Source organism: Rhinolophus sinicus, chromosome 12 (genome assembly GCF_057876585.1).
Source record: "Rhinolophus sinicus isolate RSI-liver-muscle chromosome 12, RSI-T2T, whole genome shotgun sequence".
Taxonomy (NCBI): domain Eukaryota; kingdom Metazoa; phylum Chordata; class Mammalia; order Chiroptera; family Rhinolophidae; genus Rhinolophus; species Rhinolophus sinicus.
The window spans coordinates 52,412,996-52,431,115 of NC_142512.1; the positions used below are offsets into that span (position 1 = coordinate 52,412,996).

General features: G+C 59.6%; 1 protein-coding gene across 10 annotated transcripts; it reads right to left on the reverse strand.

Annotated features, from left to right (window-relative positions):
• Positions 1 to 979: 979 nt before the first annotated feature.
• On the reverse strand, positions 980 to 17,805 carry GRIN2C (glutamate ionotropic receptor NMDA type subunit 2C). 10 transcript variants are annotated; one of them, XM_088802369.1, is made up of 16 exons: positions 15,745 to 16,723; positions 15,451 to 15,561; positions 14,211 to 14,483; positions 14,034 to 14,098; positions 12,259 to 12,746; positions 9,583 to 10,181; positions 9,144 to 9,258; positions 7,969 to 8,180; positions 7,651 to 7,816; positions 7,140 to 7,293; positions 5,764 to 5,889; positions 5,238 to 5,467; positions 4,720 to 4,880; positions 3,984 to 4,171; positions 2,912 to 3,144; positions 980 to 2,474 (listed from the first exon to the last, which is right to left on the reverse strand). In XM_088802369.1, the coding sequence occupies exons 4-16, from the start codon at positions 14,053 to 14,055 to the stop codon at positions 1,395 to 1,397; spliced, it is 3,774 nt and encodes a 1,257-aa protein (XP_088658495.1). In that variant the 5' UTR covers positions 14,056 to 14,098; positions 14,211 to 14,483; positions 15,451 to 15,561; positions 15,745 to 16,723; the 3' UTR covers positions 980 to 1,394. The 10 variants fall into 10 exon arrangements, with proteins under 10 accessions (XP_088658495.1, XP_088658496.1, XP_088658494.1 ...); XM_088802370.1 differs by lacking the exon at positions 14,211 to 14,483 and having other exon boundaries at positions 7,197 to 7,293; positions 15,745 to 16,725; XM_088802368.1 differs by lacking the exon at positions 14,211 to 14,483 and having other exon boundaries at positions 7,684 to 7,816; positions 15,745 to 16,724.
• Positions 17,806 to 18,120: the final 315 nt, after the last annotated feature.

Below are 18,120 nucleotides of genomic sequence, written 5' to 3' on the forward strand. Positions count from 1 at the left end.
ATCCTTACTCTACCATTTCAGCTCTAAAAACCAAACAAAAAACCAGTTTTCATGGCCCAGCCCAGCAGGGGAGCCTTGCAGAACTGAACGGGGGACCAGCGAGGGCTGTGGAAGAAAAGCGCCCTGGGCGGCGGCTGCCCTCCCTGGCCTCCTCCCTATTATGCAGAGTTAATTTCTGCCCTGCTTCACCCAGCTAGTTGAGGACAGCAAGGCCTCGGGCTTTACATTCTGTGCGGTTAGAAAAAGGTCTGACGGCACCAATCACACACTGTGCGAATGAATGGAAGAATGGGTACTGGCTTCACAGTCATTGTGGGAGCTAAATGTAATCACAGATGGGGAAACATTGAAAATTGTAAGCAAGAGCCATCAGGTCCATGGTTGATGACATGTGACAGAGAAAGGAGGTAGGTCTGGCAGCCCAGAGGGAGAATGGATGAAGGACTGAAACGCTGGGTGCTTCTCTAATCTCCTTTCTGAGGAGTCCCAGCACCAGTGAGGCTGAGTTGTGCCTGACCCTGGAAGCCACCTGTGCCAGGCTCCCAGAACCAGTGCAGTGCAGAGAATGCAGTCGCCCAGGGCCCAGGAGAGCCCAGCAGGCTCCCCACAATAGACCTCCCTCTGCCTTTTCCACCATGACACTGTCAGGTTCCCAGGTGGGCCCCTGGCAGAGCAGGACACCCATAGCCCCTGGCACCAGCCTCTCCTTTCAAGGACACTGAAGGATGAACTTCATCACCACCAGAGCCCCCGTGCTGAGCACATTTGTCTCATCCGGCACTAGGGTGGGTAGGAACTGGCGCTGAATACCAAGTGGCTTCTGCTGGCAGAGCCCTCTCCCAACCTCACCGCCCAGGTACTCACCCAGAGGGAGCTGCCCACCTGCTCTGGGTGGGCACTCTGCCTGGGATACTCCCATGATGCTCCTATTGCCCACAGACTGTGATGTGCTCCCTCCAAGGATGAGGCAGCAGCATCAGTGGGTTGTAAAAGGTTTGTTTAATACCGCAGCGCTCCAAGCAGAAACTCCAGCCAGGAGATCGAGGAGAGGGACAGCCCTGCCCCAACCCCGAGTTCCAGCCTCTGTGCTCCCACACTGAGCCCCCAGCCACCATGACCAGGAACTGGCTAACAGCAGGGCAGGGGCCCCACCCAGCCCTGTGACTCCAGGTCCAGTGGGAAGGGCTTTGCATGATAAGAGGACAGCAAGAACCGAGCCCACACCAGGACCTGAGGTTGCTGAGGTGACTGAACTGACCAGGAAAGACACTGTCACAGGTCCCACGGCCAGGGTTTCATGACAGAAGTCAGAAAAGTCCAAGCTTGCCTGCCCCCTAACCCTGGCAGTGCCAGGTGGAGAATCCAGCTGGCCAGGAACCAGACTAGCTGACACCTCACACTTCTGACTCCAAGCTGTTGATCCGCCTCCAACTGCAAGGTCCCAGGAAGCCGTGCGTCCCACAGGCCACCTTTCTGACCTCTTCCAGCCCCCCATTGTCCCTGCAGCCTGTGCTCAGCCCCAGAGTCCTGCCCCTGTGCCTTGGAGGCCCCCAGTCCCCAGCGAGCCAGGGGCTGTGGCTGGCACAGGATGGGAGATGAGGGCAGACAGCCCTCCAGCAAAGTGGCAGGTGGGTTTGAGTGTGGAAGCAGGTATGCTGTCTGTGTGCCCACACGCCCTCTTGACAGGCCTCCCTGTAAGTTGGCAGCCGCATCGACTGCGCCTGCGCCAAGCTCCCACAGGACAGGTGGGCACACCCTGTAGGCAGCGAGCTGGGCCGGCCGAAGGCCTCGGCCACCGAGCTGGGCAGGGAAGAGTGGCGTGCGCGCGGGCTCCGGGCCCAAGCAGCGTGCAGCAGGGCTTCCCTCCGAGCCAGCTGCTCTGGCCCCAGCAGGGGCAGGTCCTCGGGCTCCGGGGGCTCAGGGAAGAGCGGGAGGAAGGGGCGCCCCAATCGGTCGGCTCTAGGGAAGGAGCTATAGTAGCAGTGCTTGGGCGACAGGGGGCGCTCCGGGAGCGCGCGCCTCTGAGAAGCCAAGAAGTGCCGCCCGCCGCGCCAGGTCCGCAACGGCCACTTCGCCTCCCAGGCCCGCCGGCCCGACACCCGGGAGACATCGGTCAGGGGCGACCCTGGCGTCACGGGGCGTCCCAGGGGACGCGGGGCCCTGTGCCCCAGCGCGGCGTGGCCCCCGCCTGGTGGACCCCAACCCTTGGGGGTCGGGTCGGGGGGCGGGCCAGGCGTGGGTGGCCGAGGGCGGCGGCAGGCGGGCGGTGGGGGCGCGCGGCGGCTGCCCCAGTTCTCAATGGTGCGCGTGGCGCGGTCCAGGGAGCTGCTCACGCCCGCCGTAGTCACCATGTCGCGCGCAGCCTGCAGCATCTTAAGCACGCTGGCCTGGGCCGAACTGGTCGTGAGGTCGGGGCTGGGTGGCCGCGCGGGGCTGGCCAGACTCTGCACTCCGCTGAAGCAGCTGTAGATGCCCTGAGCAGTAGGGAGGACACACGCTATGAGCAGTATCCTCTCGGGGCCCGCCCACCTCCCCGTCGGAGGCGCCATCCCAGACACCTCTAAATCCTAGGGGGCAATTCACATTTGTTAAGCGCCGCCTACGTGCCAGGCACTGTGCTGATGTGAGTTTACCAAGCAGCTACGTGAGACTCCAAGAGGTTCACTCCTCCTAAAGTCACAGAGCTTGTACGTGGCAGGGAGGATTCCAATCGGAGTCAGCCTGGCTGCAGAGTGCTGCCCTGCCAGTTGGAGAAGGGCTCTGCTTCTCTTTGGCTGTGTGATGCTGGCAGGCCATGCCAACCTCTCGGGCCCTCGGTTTTTACATGTGTCATTGGGGCCATGGCTAGCTCTGACTTATCTGGGTTGGTGTCCCTAAAGCTGGTGCTGTCTAGGGCGGGGCGGGCACCTACCCTGCTGAAGGCCAGCAGGAAGTCCAGCCGGGATGTGTTGGGCACTGAGTGACGCAGCTTCCAGTAGACCAGGTGCTCCCAGGCAAAGACCAGCAGGGCCAGCCCCATGGCCACGAGCAGCATGTAGAACACGCCGGCCATGTTGTCAATATCCAGCTTGCTGCTCATTACCTCATTCTTCTCGTTCTGGCAGATCCCCGAGAGCCACACCGTCTCCAGCTTCTGTGTCTCCCCTGGGTGGGGGGCATACCTGGCTCAGGAGGGACCCTCCCAATGCTCACCCAAGGCTTGAGCGAGGCAGGGTCTAGAGCCAGGGTGCCACCCTTTGTAGGACCCCACAGGACATGATGGGGGTGGAGAGTGTCAATGAGCAGGAAGGAAAGCAGAGTGGGGGCTGGGGTGGGCGATGCCAGCCTTCAACATACCCACCCCCCACATGCCCCTTAGAAGCTTGCTGACTGGGTAAACGTTATCATTCCTTTATTCGTCAAACACGTATCGCTCCCCTACATGCCGGGCATGGAGCTGGGCACACAGACAAAAGGCCGGGGCCCCGAGGAGGCCACAAGCCCCTTCACTGTCATCACTATCACTATATGGTACTGATGGAAAATCAGACTGTTACTTATCTAATAGGGTTGGAACTCGAAACTCAAAGCTCTTCTGGGTTTTGGGGGCAGGCTCAGCTGGACCCCTCACACAGGCAAGCCTGGGCCCAGGCTCTGACTAGGCAGGCCCTTGGCACTACCCCAGGTAATCTCAAGGCAGAAAAAGAAAAAAAGGAGTTCAACCCCCTGTTAACCCCCACGGTGTGGCCTGAGCTCTTCCTGTCTTCCTGGCCTTCAGGAACCCCCAGTCCTATTTCCGACTCCCTCCTGGCAAACTCATCTCTTCTCATCAGGTCTCCATTCAGTCCCTTCAAATATCCCACACACACACTGCCCACTGCCCCAACCACTCACCCCCACAGACCTCTCCCTGCCCACAGGCCCTGGGGGCTCAGAACGGTGAGGTGCTCAGCAGCCATGGGGCAGCCATCTGACCACGGGCCCACCCCCACAGCAGCACCCACCGTCCCCCAGGAACTGCAGGAGCGCCAGGTCTATGGCCCGCTTCCAGTGGGAGTCCTTCTGCATGGCGATGCCGTAGCCGGTAGTGGCAAAGACCTTGCCAGAGCCAATGGTGACCAGCTTGCAGCCTTCATCCTTGCCTGCCATGTAGTTGAGAACAGCAGCATCATAGATGAATGCGTCCAGCTTCCTAGGGACAGGCGGAGCCCTCAGGCCAGGGATCACGTGGGGTAGGGACCTCAAACCTGGGGCCTACTGGAATCTGGGCCACATGAGCCCGCTGGGCACCACCCAGGAGGGAGGGATGGTCAGAGCCTTCTCTGGTTCCCTTGGGTCCTGGATGCAGAGAAGAGCCCTTCTCATAGCTTAGGGACCCGACCTCCTACTCAGAGAGGCCAGGGGACTCTCTGCCCCCAGAGGACACACCCTCTCTGTCCAACCCTCCTTGCCCCTAAGACCCTAAAAAAGTCACAGCTATCACCTAGGGCAAAGCTGAACTCTGGTCAACACCACAGCTGCACATCGGGATCGCACAGTGGGTATCCATTTTTGCTTCAAGCTTCACTCTGCCCTAAGACCTCCTCCCCGCCCTGCCCCCAGGAGACTCACCAGGAGTCTCCCCAGGACAGCCCAGCCTCCCTGTCCCCACCTTGGGTTTCTCAGGAAGGGACAGAGCTGAGGCTGGTCACCAGGGAGAAATGTGAGTAGAGACAGAAGGTATGTGCAGGGCTGACCCACCCCATCTTGAGGCTGGTGAGTGCGTCCTCCACCGAGCGCTGGTTGAACTTGACCATGTGACTGTGCATGTCACGGTAGTTGCTGCGGATGTTCCGCTCTGTGCTGCCATTGGGCACCGTGCCGAAGCGGAAAGGTGGGTATTGATCTTGAGGCCGCTGAAACTGCGGGCAGAGGGCAGCGCCATCTGTGACCCTTTGCCCAACCTTCCAGTCGTTGTGTCACCCCGACTGCCCGCCACCCCCCCATAGTCTGCACTTGCACAGTGAGAGCAGAATGACCTTAGATTCTGTCCAGGCCACTCTTGTGTTACAAATGGGGAAACTGAGGCCACGGTAAGGAGAGACTTACCCAGGGCCACTCATTCAGGGGACCTGGGCCATCTCTCCCCACTCCCAGCCCCCACCTCCCCAGCTCCTTCCTACTCTGGCCTCCAATTCAAATTCTACTGACTCCGGTTGTCCTGTGTCCCACCCAAGACCTGTTCCTGCCCTGGGTCTCCCCAGCTGTGGCTCTAGAACCTTCTTGTCACTGAGGCCAGACACAGTGTCGATGTACTGCTCCTGGATCATGAAGGCGGCCAGGTTGGCGGTGTAGCTGGCGAGGAAGATGACGGCAAAGAAGGCCCAGACCAGGACCATGATCTTGCTGGTGGTGCCCCGGGGGTTCTCGATGGGCACCGAGTTGTTGAAGACCAGCGCCCACAGCAGCCACACAGACTTGCCAATGGTGAAGGACGGGCCGCCGGACTCTGGGGGCGAGAGAATAGACGCTGGGGCTCCTCTTGTCCAGAACACAGGGGCTGAGACCTCAGCCCAGCCGACTCCACGGCTCCTATCCCCACTCTGGCCTATGTGGGGACCCCCTCCCAGGTCATCCCCACTCCAGGGCAAATCAACTCACCTTGTTTCTCATGTATCTGATTGCCACCCCTCTCCATGTTGTGCAAAGGATTTGGTCTTCTCCAAAGGGCCCCTGGGGCCCTGACCCCACCCCTCCGGGTGCTCCAGCCCAGCTCCCTCCTCCCAGGCCCAGGTGAGCGCTCACTCTTGCCGCTGGTGAGGTTCTGGTTGTAGCTGACGGGGCTGAAGTACTCAAACATGAAGACGGTGATGGCCACCACGGTGAGGCACATGACAAACATCATCACCCACACGGAGGGGCTGTAGGGCTCTGGGGACAGAGGGAGGGGCTCAGGGGCCTCCACGCTGCTCCTCTCGCCCACAGCCCAGAGAGCTGGGTGCAGACAGATGGGTCCATGTGGTCAAAACAGGGCCCATCGGCCCGATGGCCTGAGCAGAGCTGCAGGGCCCCAGGAGAGCCCCCACCCCAGGGGAGGTCAGGCCCTCCAGCATTTGTGGTCTCCCCCTCACATCTGCCCTGCGACAGGGTCCCATCAGCCCATCCTAGGACACCTCGCTTCCACTTCACTCCTCCCCTGGCTCTCATTCACCCTCCCTCCCCTCCACTTCCCTTCACAGAAGGAACGTCTACACCCACACTCCTTCCCCTTCTCCCATTCCCCTGCCTTTCCCTCTCCACCCCCTGAGCCTAAGCCCACCATATCAGCAAGCCCAAGGACTTTTCTCCATCCTCCTCTCCCCGCTCACCAGCTAGCCCTGCTGACCACACCCCTGTTCTGGGACTCCCATGCCTGGCCTGGCATGGATGTGCTGGTTCTGCCTGGAATCATAGCCTCTGAGGCCAAGTCTTACTCCTCAAGCTACTGACACAGAAACCGAGGCCCAAGGAGCTGGGAGACTGTGCTGAGGCCTCTGACAAGTGGTTTCAGTCTCCCTGACTAAGGTCAGCACTGGCTCGTTTGAGAAGATGCCCATCTATGAAGTGGAGTTTGCTGTCTTCCCTGTGGCTGAGGAGCCCTGCTCAGAGAGGTTCCGTGCCTTCCCAAAAGCCACACAGCAGGAAGGGGCAGAGCCAGGATTCCCTCCTCTAGCCCATACTCACTGCTTTCTGTTCAACCCCACATTGCAAGTGCCAATTTGACCTCCCGACTGGACGCTCTGGGAAGGCCAGGACCTTTTGTGGGGCCTGGCACAGGGGCTGCCCTACAAATGTTGACTTCCTAACCAAGTCAGAAACTAGCAGCATTCCCCATGCTCTGGGTGGGCTACCCCAGTTCCCCAAGGAGCTTCTCCCCTTGTTCTGCTGCCCAGCCCAGTAGGCACGTCCTGAAGCCAGCCTGCCTTACTGGTTTTCTCGTCCCTGACAATGGCGTCACCGTTTATCCCACTCCCCCTCTGTCCCCACCCTTACTCAATACCCAGGCTCAGAAGTACCCATGGCTGCTGTGCTTGCCCTCTGAGGGCCCACGCCAAGCTCCCCAGCTCGACCCAAGCTCCACACATCCACATTGTGGGTCCCTCTGCCTGCCCCAGAGCCATCCCTGCCCACCCGAGCCGCACCCAGAAAGGCTGAGGGGGACACGGTGCCATTGCTGCGAGCCACCATCACACTGATACCCGTCTCCACGAAGGGCACGGAGAAGTCCACGATCTCGGAGCGCTCCTCGTTGATAGTGAGGGAGCCGATGGCCATGTCTGCCCGCTTATAGTACACCTGAGGACGGTGGGGGTCCAGCCCAGATTGAAGGAGGGGCTCCCACACGCTGGAGCGCTCTCCCCAGCCTCCTCCTGGCACCCTGTCCAGCACCCACTGCTGAGTCATTTGTTCCCACCTGGGGTCCTCAGAGTTCCACTTTCAGTGCTGACCACCCCAGGGGGCATCTCCGGTGACAAGCCAATCTCCTCTGTCAGCTGGGAGATCCTTAGGGGTTGGGCCTGGGTCCCACTCTGACTGATCCCCAGCACAAGAGGAAACGCCTTAGGGACAGCTGGGGTGGCTAAGAGATGCGTGGACCCTGGCCAGCAGGTGGGCTGGCAGGCGGGCTCAGAGGGACCTCGGGGGCAGGCCTACCTCCCCGATCATGCCGTTCCACACGCCGCGCACCCGCTTGCCATGCTTGCCGTTCGTCACCAGGTACAGGTCGTAAGAGAACTTGACCACCCTGGCTAACTTCTTGAGGATGTCAATGCAGAATCCCTTACAGCAGAGCTTGGTATACGGGGCTGTGTCACCGCTGCTGCCACCAAGAGACCCCCGGGAGTCAGACCGGGAGCTCCTCCCACCTGGCACGTGGACCCCCCCCCCATGGCTAAGCACAGGACACACGCACCAGCTGCCGTCACACAGCAGCACATGGCTCACAGCAGCCGCCCCTGTGTTCTCACCAACCTGAAGGTGTGGTTGCTCTGCCTGCGGCAGGGCACAGTGTTGGGCACGCAGCCGCCTGTGCCAGGGTCGGGGCTCTCCACAATGACGAAGGGCCGCTCTTCCAGCGTGGCCACCGTCAGGTGCCGGCTGTCCACCACGGGCTGCAGGGAGGCGCTGTAGCGAGGCCACACTGGGTACTTCATGTGCAGGATGCCACGGTCCCAGCGCCCCACCTGCAGAGGGCAACCAGCCTCAGCCGGGTACCTGCACCCCTACTACTCCCACCCTCTAGGTGGGGCCTCTGGGTGAGACCCGCCAGGGTCAAGAATCCCCCTCCCACAACTAGGGATGCATGGAGCAGGACAGAGCAGGGCCTGGGAAGGGAGCATTTGGAGAAGAGGAGGGTCAGGGCCAGGGGCCAGGAGGGAGGGGCCTGCAGCCTCCTCCCCGGCTGCCGTCCCTGCACTTCCCAATCCAGCCTCCATACTGTTACTAGCCCACAGCATCTTCCTAAAGCCCACACCTGAGTCTGCCTCACCATACTCGTTTTCCCGACCTCAGAATAAAGTCCTTAGCAAGCACTTGAAGGCCCTTCACATTCAGGTCCAGTTACCCCCATTATTCCACCTTTCTTCCTCCGTTTCCACACCCCCAAATACATCACATAAAATTGCCCCAAACCTTCCTGCCCTTCTGTCCATACCAGGTTAGTATCCCTTCCTGGTGAGCTCCTACTCAACCCTCCACAGCCCAGCCCAAATGTCCCAACTTCTGTGAAGCCTTCCCCAGTTTCCTCCTTTGAAGGCAGAACTAATTCCTGCTCCTCCATTCTACTCCCCTAATACTTTGCACACATCTCTACTCAAGCACCGATCTCCCCAAATTCTATTTATTTATATGCCCGCCTGGCCAGCACAGCTGAGGGTTACTCCTCCAGAGGCAGGACTGTGTGATAAGACAGCTCGACAACTTCTGTAGTGGAGGGAGGCCAGGGTGTTGTGGGAGCCCAGAGCTGAGGTGCTTCACCCAACCTGGGGGACCAGGAAGGCTTCCCAGTGAAGATGCTTCAGCTGAGAACTGAAGGATGAGGGGCTGAGTAAGGGACAGAAGGGACTCTCTGCTCAGCTGTGGGCACAAGAGGGGCTGGGGACAAAATGAGAGGAAACAGAGGGCCCCTGGGCTCACCCCCTTCTCACCATCTCCCATAGGCGGTGCCGGTTGAGGGCGATCACAACCATTGTGGGCTGCACCAGGTACCCACCAGGGCTGAAGGAGAAGTCTCGGCCCTCCCAGGTGACATTCAGTAGGTGTCTGCGAGCAGGGAGAGGAGTCAGGATGTCCCCTTAGCCCTGCCTGCAGCCCTGCCCAGGACCAGAAAGCCTCTCCCCCGCTTCCTGGCTCCCCACCGACAACGAGGAGCATTTATCCTGTACTCTTTCTTGTTTCCCTGTGCTGACCCCTACAATCCTCACCTGATCTTTTGTCAGATGAAGAAACTAAGGCCCAGAGAGATGGAGTCACTGGGACTCAGGCACACAGCTGGTGGGAGGTGTAGCTAATGAGTCCAAGCTCACTGATACCCAGGTCCCCTGAAGCTCACTCCCCTTCACTCACATGCCCTGGGCAGGTGCCCACCTGTAGAAGGCCTCCCGGGCAGGGCTGACGGGCCCAGGGTGACTGACGCAGTTCCCAGCCGGGGCAGGCAGGGCACCATGCTGGCGCTGGTAACCGTGGGCACCCAGGGCCAGGATGGCAACGCCGTCGCGAACCTTCTGGCGCAGGCTAAGGCGCCAGCTCTCGGTGACGACACTGATGAGTCCCACAGGGAAGACGGCGGGGGGCGCGTCAGTGCTGCCCAGTGCCAGGCTGGGCACCAACCACACGTGCCCAGGTCCCACCAGGCCGGCCTGCGCCGCCTCGGCGAAGAGCACCTCGGCCTCCTCGCGTGAGCAGTAAGCCACCAGCACCGGGGCATCGACCTGGCGCAGCAGACGCTGGGTGCGCGCGCGCGTTCCTCCAGGGCCCAGCTCCAGCGTGAGCACATCCAGCAGCCGCCAGCCCATGTAGCTGGCGTCGGCGACAGCGCGCACGCCCTCGAGGAAGAGGGCGTGGCCCGGGTGCAGGCTGGTGATCACGGCGAACGCGCTCCAGTCATACTCCTCCAGCACCTTGAACAGCACCTGCAGCTGCTGCTCCAGGGATACGTCTAACTGCAGGAAGGCGGAGCCCGGCTCCTGGGGACGGGGATGGGGCGGGGCCTGAGCGGGGACAGGGCGAGCCGAGGCCCGCCCCGCGCCCCCGCCCCAACTTCAGCCCCCTCGGTCAGCCTCCAGACGTCCTTGCGTCGGAAGATGCTGGGCGTCCCAGGAGCCCCCGCCCCACTACACCTTCCCCCCGACCCCGACGTGCTTTCTAACCGCTGCCACCCGTTAGATGACTTGGAGAGCTTTTTAAAATACCCCACCAGTGCTGGAGCACAGCATCTCCGTCACCCGGAGCTTGTTGGAAATGCAGATGCTGGGGCGCCTCGCACACATACTGGATCAGAATCTCTGGGGCTGGCGCCCGGAAATCTGTATTTCAACAAGCTCTAGAGGTGATTCTAGTTTGGGAAGCGCTGCCCCAGACCAGCTGAATTGGAATCTTAGAGATGGGACGCTGGACTTGAGTGTTTTTCTAAAACACTGTGAGGGTGGAGAACCACCATTGTGGGAGCCAATGTCGGGCCCAAATCACCATTCTCCACAGAGCCCTGGCGATGAGAAAGTTCCTCCTCCTCCACTTCCGCCACCACAAATGCCCAGGGTACTGCCAGCGCGAGCCTGGGCTTAATGCAAACCACGCCTAACTGTGGGCTCCCTGCTGCTACTGCATCCCCTCCAAGGTTTCACCACACTGCTACTGTCCCAATCATTAAAAACAGAAGAAAACAAAGCAAATCTGGAAAAACAATACAGGACGGATAACTCAGTTCCTTCAACAAGCAATTGCTAGAAAAAAGAGAGATGGAGGAAGAGCCTAGAGACTTAAACTCAGGAGCTATATCAACTAATTGTCATGTGGGAACCTACTTTGGCTCCGGATTTAAGCAAACAAACTTAAAAATAAGCATCTATGACATTTATGAGAATGGGGAAATTTTGAATGGTGGCTGGATATCTGATGATGTGAAGGAATTTTTATTTTTTGCTTAAATATGATAATATATGGTGGGGTTTTTTTTAAGTCCTTATCTGCTAGAGATACACACAGAAATATTGATGGATGGACTAATAGGATGTCTGTGCTTTGCTTCAAAATAACACAGAAGAGGGGGGACTGGGTGGGGTAGGGATGGGGCAGGGTCAGTCAGGTGGATGGGGGCACATGAAGTCATTATGGTCTTCTGCTTTTACGTGTGTTCAAAAGGCTCCATAAAATAATGAGCTCCATAAAATAAAATAAAAGTCTTCATAAAATAAAAATATAAGCATAAAAGAAAGGCAAATCAGTCACCCCTGAACACATTCTTTGGCTCCCCACTTACTGAGGGTAAAACCCAAATGTCTTTTGATGTAGTTGGGACCCCACTTCCCTCTCCAGGTTTCCCTCTGTTCCTCAAAAACTCGGAGCTCCTTCCCACCTCGGTGTTCACACCACCTGCTCCCTCTGCCTGGAACACTCCATCACACACACAGCACACCAGCTCCCTGTATCCTCCAGATCTCAGCTTCACGATCATTTTAAGACATCTTCTCTGAACACCCAAACCCCTACCCAGACGGGGGCCCCGTTTGACTTCCTGGTGGCATCCTGTGTTTTCCTTCAGAACACTCATTCTAGTTGTGATCGCAGATGAATCTGTGTTTAGAATATTCTCCCCACAGGATATAAGCTCTGTGAGAAGATGCCTCCGCTATGCCTCAGACAGTGACGACCCCTGGATGCTCTCCCTGCAGGCTGAGTATATCAGATCCCACTCCCAGCCTGGCCTTCTACCCCTGGGTCTGGAGCCTGACCAAGGAAGGCCAGAGAAGCAGAGAAGGTGGGCCAGGGCTGCCACCACAGCCAGAGGTAGGCTTGCCACCTGCCCACCTTTCATCCAGACACAAATGTGAAAGCAGCCCAGTAAATGTATCTTCTAGAACATCATGCCCACAGCCTTCTCCTCCCTCACCCATGTCACGCCCTAAATCCCCACCTGCCTGTGGGTCCCACCCAAACCCAGCTTCCCAGGACCTAAGTCTCTCCCTGGCCCAGACTCAGCCCCACTCCCCCAGCCCGTCTGGCTCCAGGCCCAAGGGACTAGGGGGCCTGAGTTTAGACAGGCACCTTGGGGGTGAGGACCACAGCGGAGCCGCCACTGATGCTGAGGATGGGCACGTGAGTCTGGGAGGAGATGAAGTCAAGAATCTGGGCCACGGCCTCCGTGCCCACGTTGTCCTCAAAGACGACACCATGGACGCGGGCAGCTCCCAGGAGCCCACAGATGTGCGTGAGGAGGCTGCTGGGGTTGGTGTTGTTGACCCCCACGGTGAGCGGCTGGATCTCCAAGGGCAGGTCCAGGAAATTCTGGGGGGTGAGGCGGGTCCGGGCCTGGGCCTGCAGCGGCCCCGAGCTGCCAAACACCACGGCCACCGTCACAGCCTGCTCGCCCTGCCCCGGGCCCAGCCCTGCCCAGGCACCGAGGAGTGAGGTGAGCAGCAGGGCTGGCCCCAGGGCCCCACCCATGTCCACTGGAGGGGCCTGCAGAGAGATCAGGACAGGCACAGGGAGGGAGACAGAGGCATGGAGAGAAAAGACGAACAGACAGACAGGAGCTGAAGGGCAGAGTCAGAGGAACACACATCCGGAGGATGAAAGAGAAGAGGGGGAAACCTCCCTCCACAAAAAGAGGCAGAGAGACAGACAGACAGACACAGACAGACAAAGAGAAAGAGACAGAGAGATTAGCTGAGTATCCCAAGGGCAGCCCAGAGGGCAGGGCCAGGGAAGAACATGAGCCACCGTAGGTGCTCATTACTTCCATTTGCCCACTGAGCGGCACACTTCGCTAGGAAGATCAGCCCTTTAGAAACTCATCCATCTGGGCTCTGCCTGAGGAAGGTACACGGAAAATGCCAGGCTGGGATCCAAATGTATGGATTTGAGTTGGACAGATCCAAGTTCAAGTCCCAGTTCTGCCACTTACTACCTGGGTGATCTTGGGGGAAGTTGCTCATTTTCTCTGAGCCACATTTTCTTGCCTGCAATACTCACAGGACCAACTCCACAGCAATGTGAGGGCTACTCACTGTTATCAGCATCCTAATCCTACAGGTGATAGCCCCTCAGCCAGGTGAAGGAAGGCAGCTCCCTGCCCCGATTCTCCATTCTAACTGAACCTAAACTGAGTTTGCGTGGCCCTGCCTGGCACCGAGCACCCTCCTCCTGGGCATTAGACATCCCTACACTTCCCCCTATGACCCCAATTAGCAGCAGCTCTTTCATAGCAGGAGTGTGACACAGTGACCTGTGCAGGACTTGGGGTCACTCTTTTACACCTGAGCTGCTTCCCTAGGCCATTGTTGGTGTGTGGGATCTTTTCTAAACTAACCCCAAGGCTTGACATGTATCCCTGCTAAACGAATGTCATTGCTTTGGGTTGGGACCATGAGCCAGGTGAGTGCCGCCCACTGACATAGCTCTCCCTCCCAGCTGGCCACTGGACACAGCTTTCCTGTCCTCCCCATCTTCCTCACATCCCCGACAAAACTTCTGAACAGGGGAGAGCTAAAGAGGGACCAGGGTGGGCCTGGTTTAATTTCAGGCAGAGAAGACAGGATTTGGAGCAGAGGAGGGAATACGGTACTCATTTCGGTGCCCTTGATACCTGTTCCCCCACCCCCCAGGTATGGTTTCCTGGTACACTGCCTTAAGATGTCAGCCCGGAGACATGGGTGAGTCTAGGATGGGACCTAAGTATGCCACGCTACAGACACCTTGTTCATCCACCATCAATCAGGGATCACAGATTACACCTGCAAAGGGCACTGTCGTGCTCACCCCTGCCCACACCTCCAATCCCTGCAGGTTCCCCGCCCTCTGGGAAGCCCCAGCCTCCTCACCTCTGCTAGAAATGTGGCTCATCAAGATATGCTGTAGGTGTAAAATACACACTGGATATTGAAGGCTTAGTAAGAAAAAAAGAAAGTAAAATATCTCACTATTTTATATAGATCACATGTAGAAAAAATAATATTTTAGATACACCGAGTTAGACAAAATATACTATTAAAGTTCACCTGTTTCTTTTTACTTTTTCTAATGTGGCTACTAGAAAATTCTAAAGGACACATGCAGCTCTCGTTTTGTTTCTTTTGGACAACAGGCCTCTAGATGAAGGACCCAACCCCTCCCGCAACTCCAGGGGCACTGCCCCAAAGACGCTCTCTCGTGGGAAGGTGTCCTCTCAGATTGCAGTGGAGGAGCAGAGGAAGTTGAGGCTGGGTGCACCTCTCACCAGGAGTGGCCACAGAAAACCTCTGGAGGGGGTGCCCCAATCAGGCAAGTCTGAGCTGCAAACAGCAATAGGCAGATTCAAGGAGATTGTCACTGTGTGGAACTCAGCCTCCCCCAAAGGCCAGGAGGGTCACACCACAGCCCTGGCCCAATGCAATCTCCCACTCACCCCTCCCCGTGGCCTCCCACCTCTCCACCCCCCATCCTCCCACCCCACCTGCCCCACTGGCCACAGTACCCGTCCTAAAACAGCTGCTTTCTGGTGTCCACAAATGCAATCCAGACACCTCGGTCCCATGGACGGGGCTCCACCTATCCTGACTGCAACCACTTGTCCTGCTCCTGGTGGAACCCCCCTCCTGCCAGTCTAGTGGCCAGACAACCCCCACTGTCCTCATCCGCAGGCTTTTGCTCTGTTGTTCCTTCACGCGGGAACATCCTCTTCCCACTGCCTCCCTCTTGTCTATAAGACAAAATTCCAGAATTTTCAGAGCCCAGCCTAAATCCCTTTCCCACAGGGCACCTGCCTTGGTCTATCCCCTCAGAACACCTGGGGTGAGAAGACATGGAGTCCAGGTAGGGCTCTAGGCCAGGTGCACTTCTTCCCATCCCTCCGCCACCTCTCTTGGGTGGAGGGAGCTCCAGGCTATGCCTCTGAGGTGGCTCTTGTTGTATTTGCGCCCTCAGGGAGGCCCGACCCCACAGTGGACTGTTGTCTAAGAGACCCCTGCCCATCCATTTGTGGTCTACCCCTTTCACAAACGCACTAAGTTAATGTTTAATGAACACATGGACCCCATAATGGCCCTGAGGAGGGTGCCAATGGTCAGTTCCAGGGGGTACCCAGCATCACCTTAATTGGCCTGCGCACCTCCACGTGCTTAGGGTTCTTCTCTCCCCCTCACCCCGGCTCCCCCAATCTCAGGCAGGCTCGAGCACACCGACAGACACACACACACACACACACACACACACACACACCAGACAATGATAGCTCCCCCCTTTGCCAGGCCAGGAGCTCACCAGTCCATGCTGCTTCTGGGGAGCGGGAGCGGAGGGCCCCAGCTGTTTGAAGACCCACTACCCTTTCGGTGAGCAGCCTCTGCTTTGCCGTCGGGTTTCCCTCCCTTCCTACTGCGGAGCCAAAACCCAAACACAAGCGTCAGGGGAGAAGACCGCCCCTCCATTTTAACCCCCACTGGTACCAGCACAGAAGTCTCCTTCCCAAGACCTACTCCCAGCCTCCTGGCTGATTCAGCTCTGCTCCTCCGGAGGTGAGGGGTGCCCCGCCCCCTCCCCTCGACAGGAATCTCTTACACTCAGGCTGTGAAGTTCGGGGTATTTTTAGGTCGGCGATAAATAATTCATAGGGAACGTAGCATCAGGCTCCCCTCGCAGGAGGAGGGGGCGCGAGCGGAGAGAACCATCGTCACTCGCGGCTCAAGGAGCTCAAGGACACTCGCGATGCGGGCGCCGGCGGCAGCGGCTGCCACTCCAGACGCGGGGACCCGCGCCACGCCTCCTGGCGGCCAAGTTGGGCACCACGTAGTCCGCACCCCCCACAGTGCTGCTACCCCCCCCCACACCCTTGCGGGGTCACGGGCTCCTAGGCTCCCATCCCTACTCCCCCAAGCTGAACCACCGCTGCAAGCCCGGAGGGTGGGGTGGGGGGGCGCAGTTCTCTTGGCAGGTAGGGCTGTGGGCGGGGTACAGCCCAGGCCTGCCCTAGGGCCTGGAGTAAACCTTGGAGTCCGGTTTCTGGCCGGTCCCCTTCACGTTTCTATTCAAATTCCTAGTATGGAGTTTAGAAACAGACTCAAACAGACTGGCACAGCCAGAAACTACACGGACACAGAGCAGACAGAGCAGACGAGGCCCAAATAAGTTCCTTCCCTCGACTTCCCCCTTGCTCCAGGTTGGGAACAGAGCCAAGGCAGTGCCACCATTGGAGGTCTTGGGGGATCGAGCCAGAAGTCCCGTCGGGCGAGCAGGACTAGGAACCAGAGTGCACCACTGGGGTGAGCACAGAGCCGGGAGGAAATTGCCGCTTTCCTCACCTAGCAGGACCTTTGGATGGGTCAGGGGACGCACCCTTGGGGATTTTCTGGCCGCTACATGCGTCTGCCTTCGCAGGTCCCCGGCCCTGCCCGCCTAGACCTAGGCACGACCCGCCTTCTGCAGCAGGGGGCTCGGCTTTCCCTTCCCCGCCGTCGGGGATCGTGGTCGAAGCCCCGGGAGGCCAGAGCAATCCGCTGGTGTGGCAGCCAGGGCCAGCGCCCGGGTGGTGGTGGGGGGGCTCACGGCTCTCTCAGGGCCCTCTCCGCCCACCCTTCCTTTCGCGTTCTCGGAGCCTGGGTCCGCCCGGCACAGGCTCAGAATTTGGGAAGATCCCACCACCGCGTGAAGCTGCGCTGATTCCCTGGGATCAGAGGAAGGAGCGTCAAGCTTGGAGGAGTACCGGAAGGAGAAGGGCTGGGAGGGGAGGGCCTGGGGGGGCTCACAGCTGGTAAAAGGGTGGGGGTGTGAATGCGTACGCGCGCCGTAGGTGCTCAGCCAACCTCCCGCAGCCAGGGGGCCGGGCTCCTGGAGCCACTCGCAGGTCCCTTCGTCCTGCTTAGTGCCCGCTTCAGCCCCCTTCGCTCTGGCGGAACCCAGCGGCGACCCCCACATCCCGCCCTAGCGGCTTCCAGCAGCAACAGTTGGGGGGTCCGGCAGCCCAGACTCCGGAGTCCCCGCACCGCCCCTTCCCCCATGCTGCCACCGTGCCAGGCGAAGGAGCTGGAGGGCTCCGGGACCCGGGAGACCAACATCTTGGGCGCCTCGCCCGCGTCCTTCCCTCGCATCCGCCGAGCGCCTGTCACCTCAGTCTCTCTTCCTCGCCTCCTCTCCATCCGTCCGGGTCCAAAGCCCAGGCCCGGTCCCCTAGGGTCCGGGTGCCCCGCTGGCCCCTCCTGCGCTGGCCCGACTCTCCCCGGGTGTCCCCCGTCTGTCTCCGCCGTCCTTGCCCGCTCGGTGCCCAAGACCAGCCCCAAGTTGGCGAAGTTTGCGCCCCCAGTTCGCAGCCCGCCACTCACCGGGAGGAAGGGGCGCTGCGCCAGCGCCCAGAGTCCGCGCCGGCTGCCTCCCGTGCGGTGCATGTCCCGGAGCCTCGGCTTCGCGCGCTGGCGCGTTCTGTGCTCGGGGGGCTCCTGAGCCAGGGGCGCCACGGGGCCCGTGTCCGTGGCGCTGCCTGGCGCGCTGGGCTCGGCCCGCCCCCGCTCCCCTCCGGAGGCCCGCTCGGTGCCCAGCTCCGTCCCGGGCTGAGCGCCCGCCTCTGGCTCCCGGGACTAGCCAGCCGGCTGTGGCGGAGCGCTCGCCGCCGCCCGCGCTGCCCGCCCCACCCGGGGCCCACCGCCTCCGCCCCGCCCCGGCCCGCCCGCCTCGCTGCCCGCACCCGCGCTCCTCCAGCACCTCCTCTCCATGGGCGTGCGGATGCCTGGGTCCCTTATCCCCTCTCCAGGACTGTGTCCCCAGACCCGACACTCAGGGCCAAAGCGGCCTCAGAGAAAACACCGGCCAGGAGTCCTGGGTTCGAGTCCAAAGCTCACTAGCTGTATGACCTTGGGCCAGATAATTTCCAGGATTCCCCCAGTCTATAAAGTGAGGCCAGCATCTTGGGGACTGTCATTTAAACGATGAACATGCTTTGTAAAC

Coding starts and splice junctions, on each gene's coding strand:
- GRIN2C (XM_088802365.1), bottom strand. Junction 10,182..12,258: donor CTGTGGTCCTCACCCCCAAG/GTGCCTGTCTAA, acceptor CCCCGTCCCCAG/GAGCCGGGCTCCGCCTTCCT. Junction 9,259..9,582: donor GCCCGGGAGGCCTTCTACAG/GTGGGCACCTGC, acceptor CCCTGCTCGCAG/ACACCTACTGAATGTCACCT.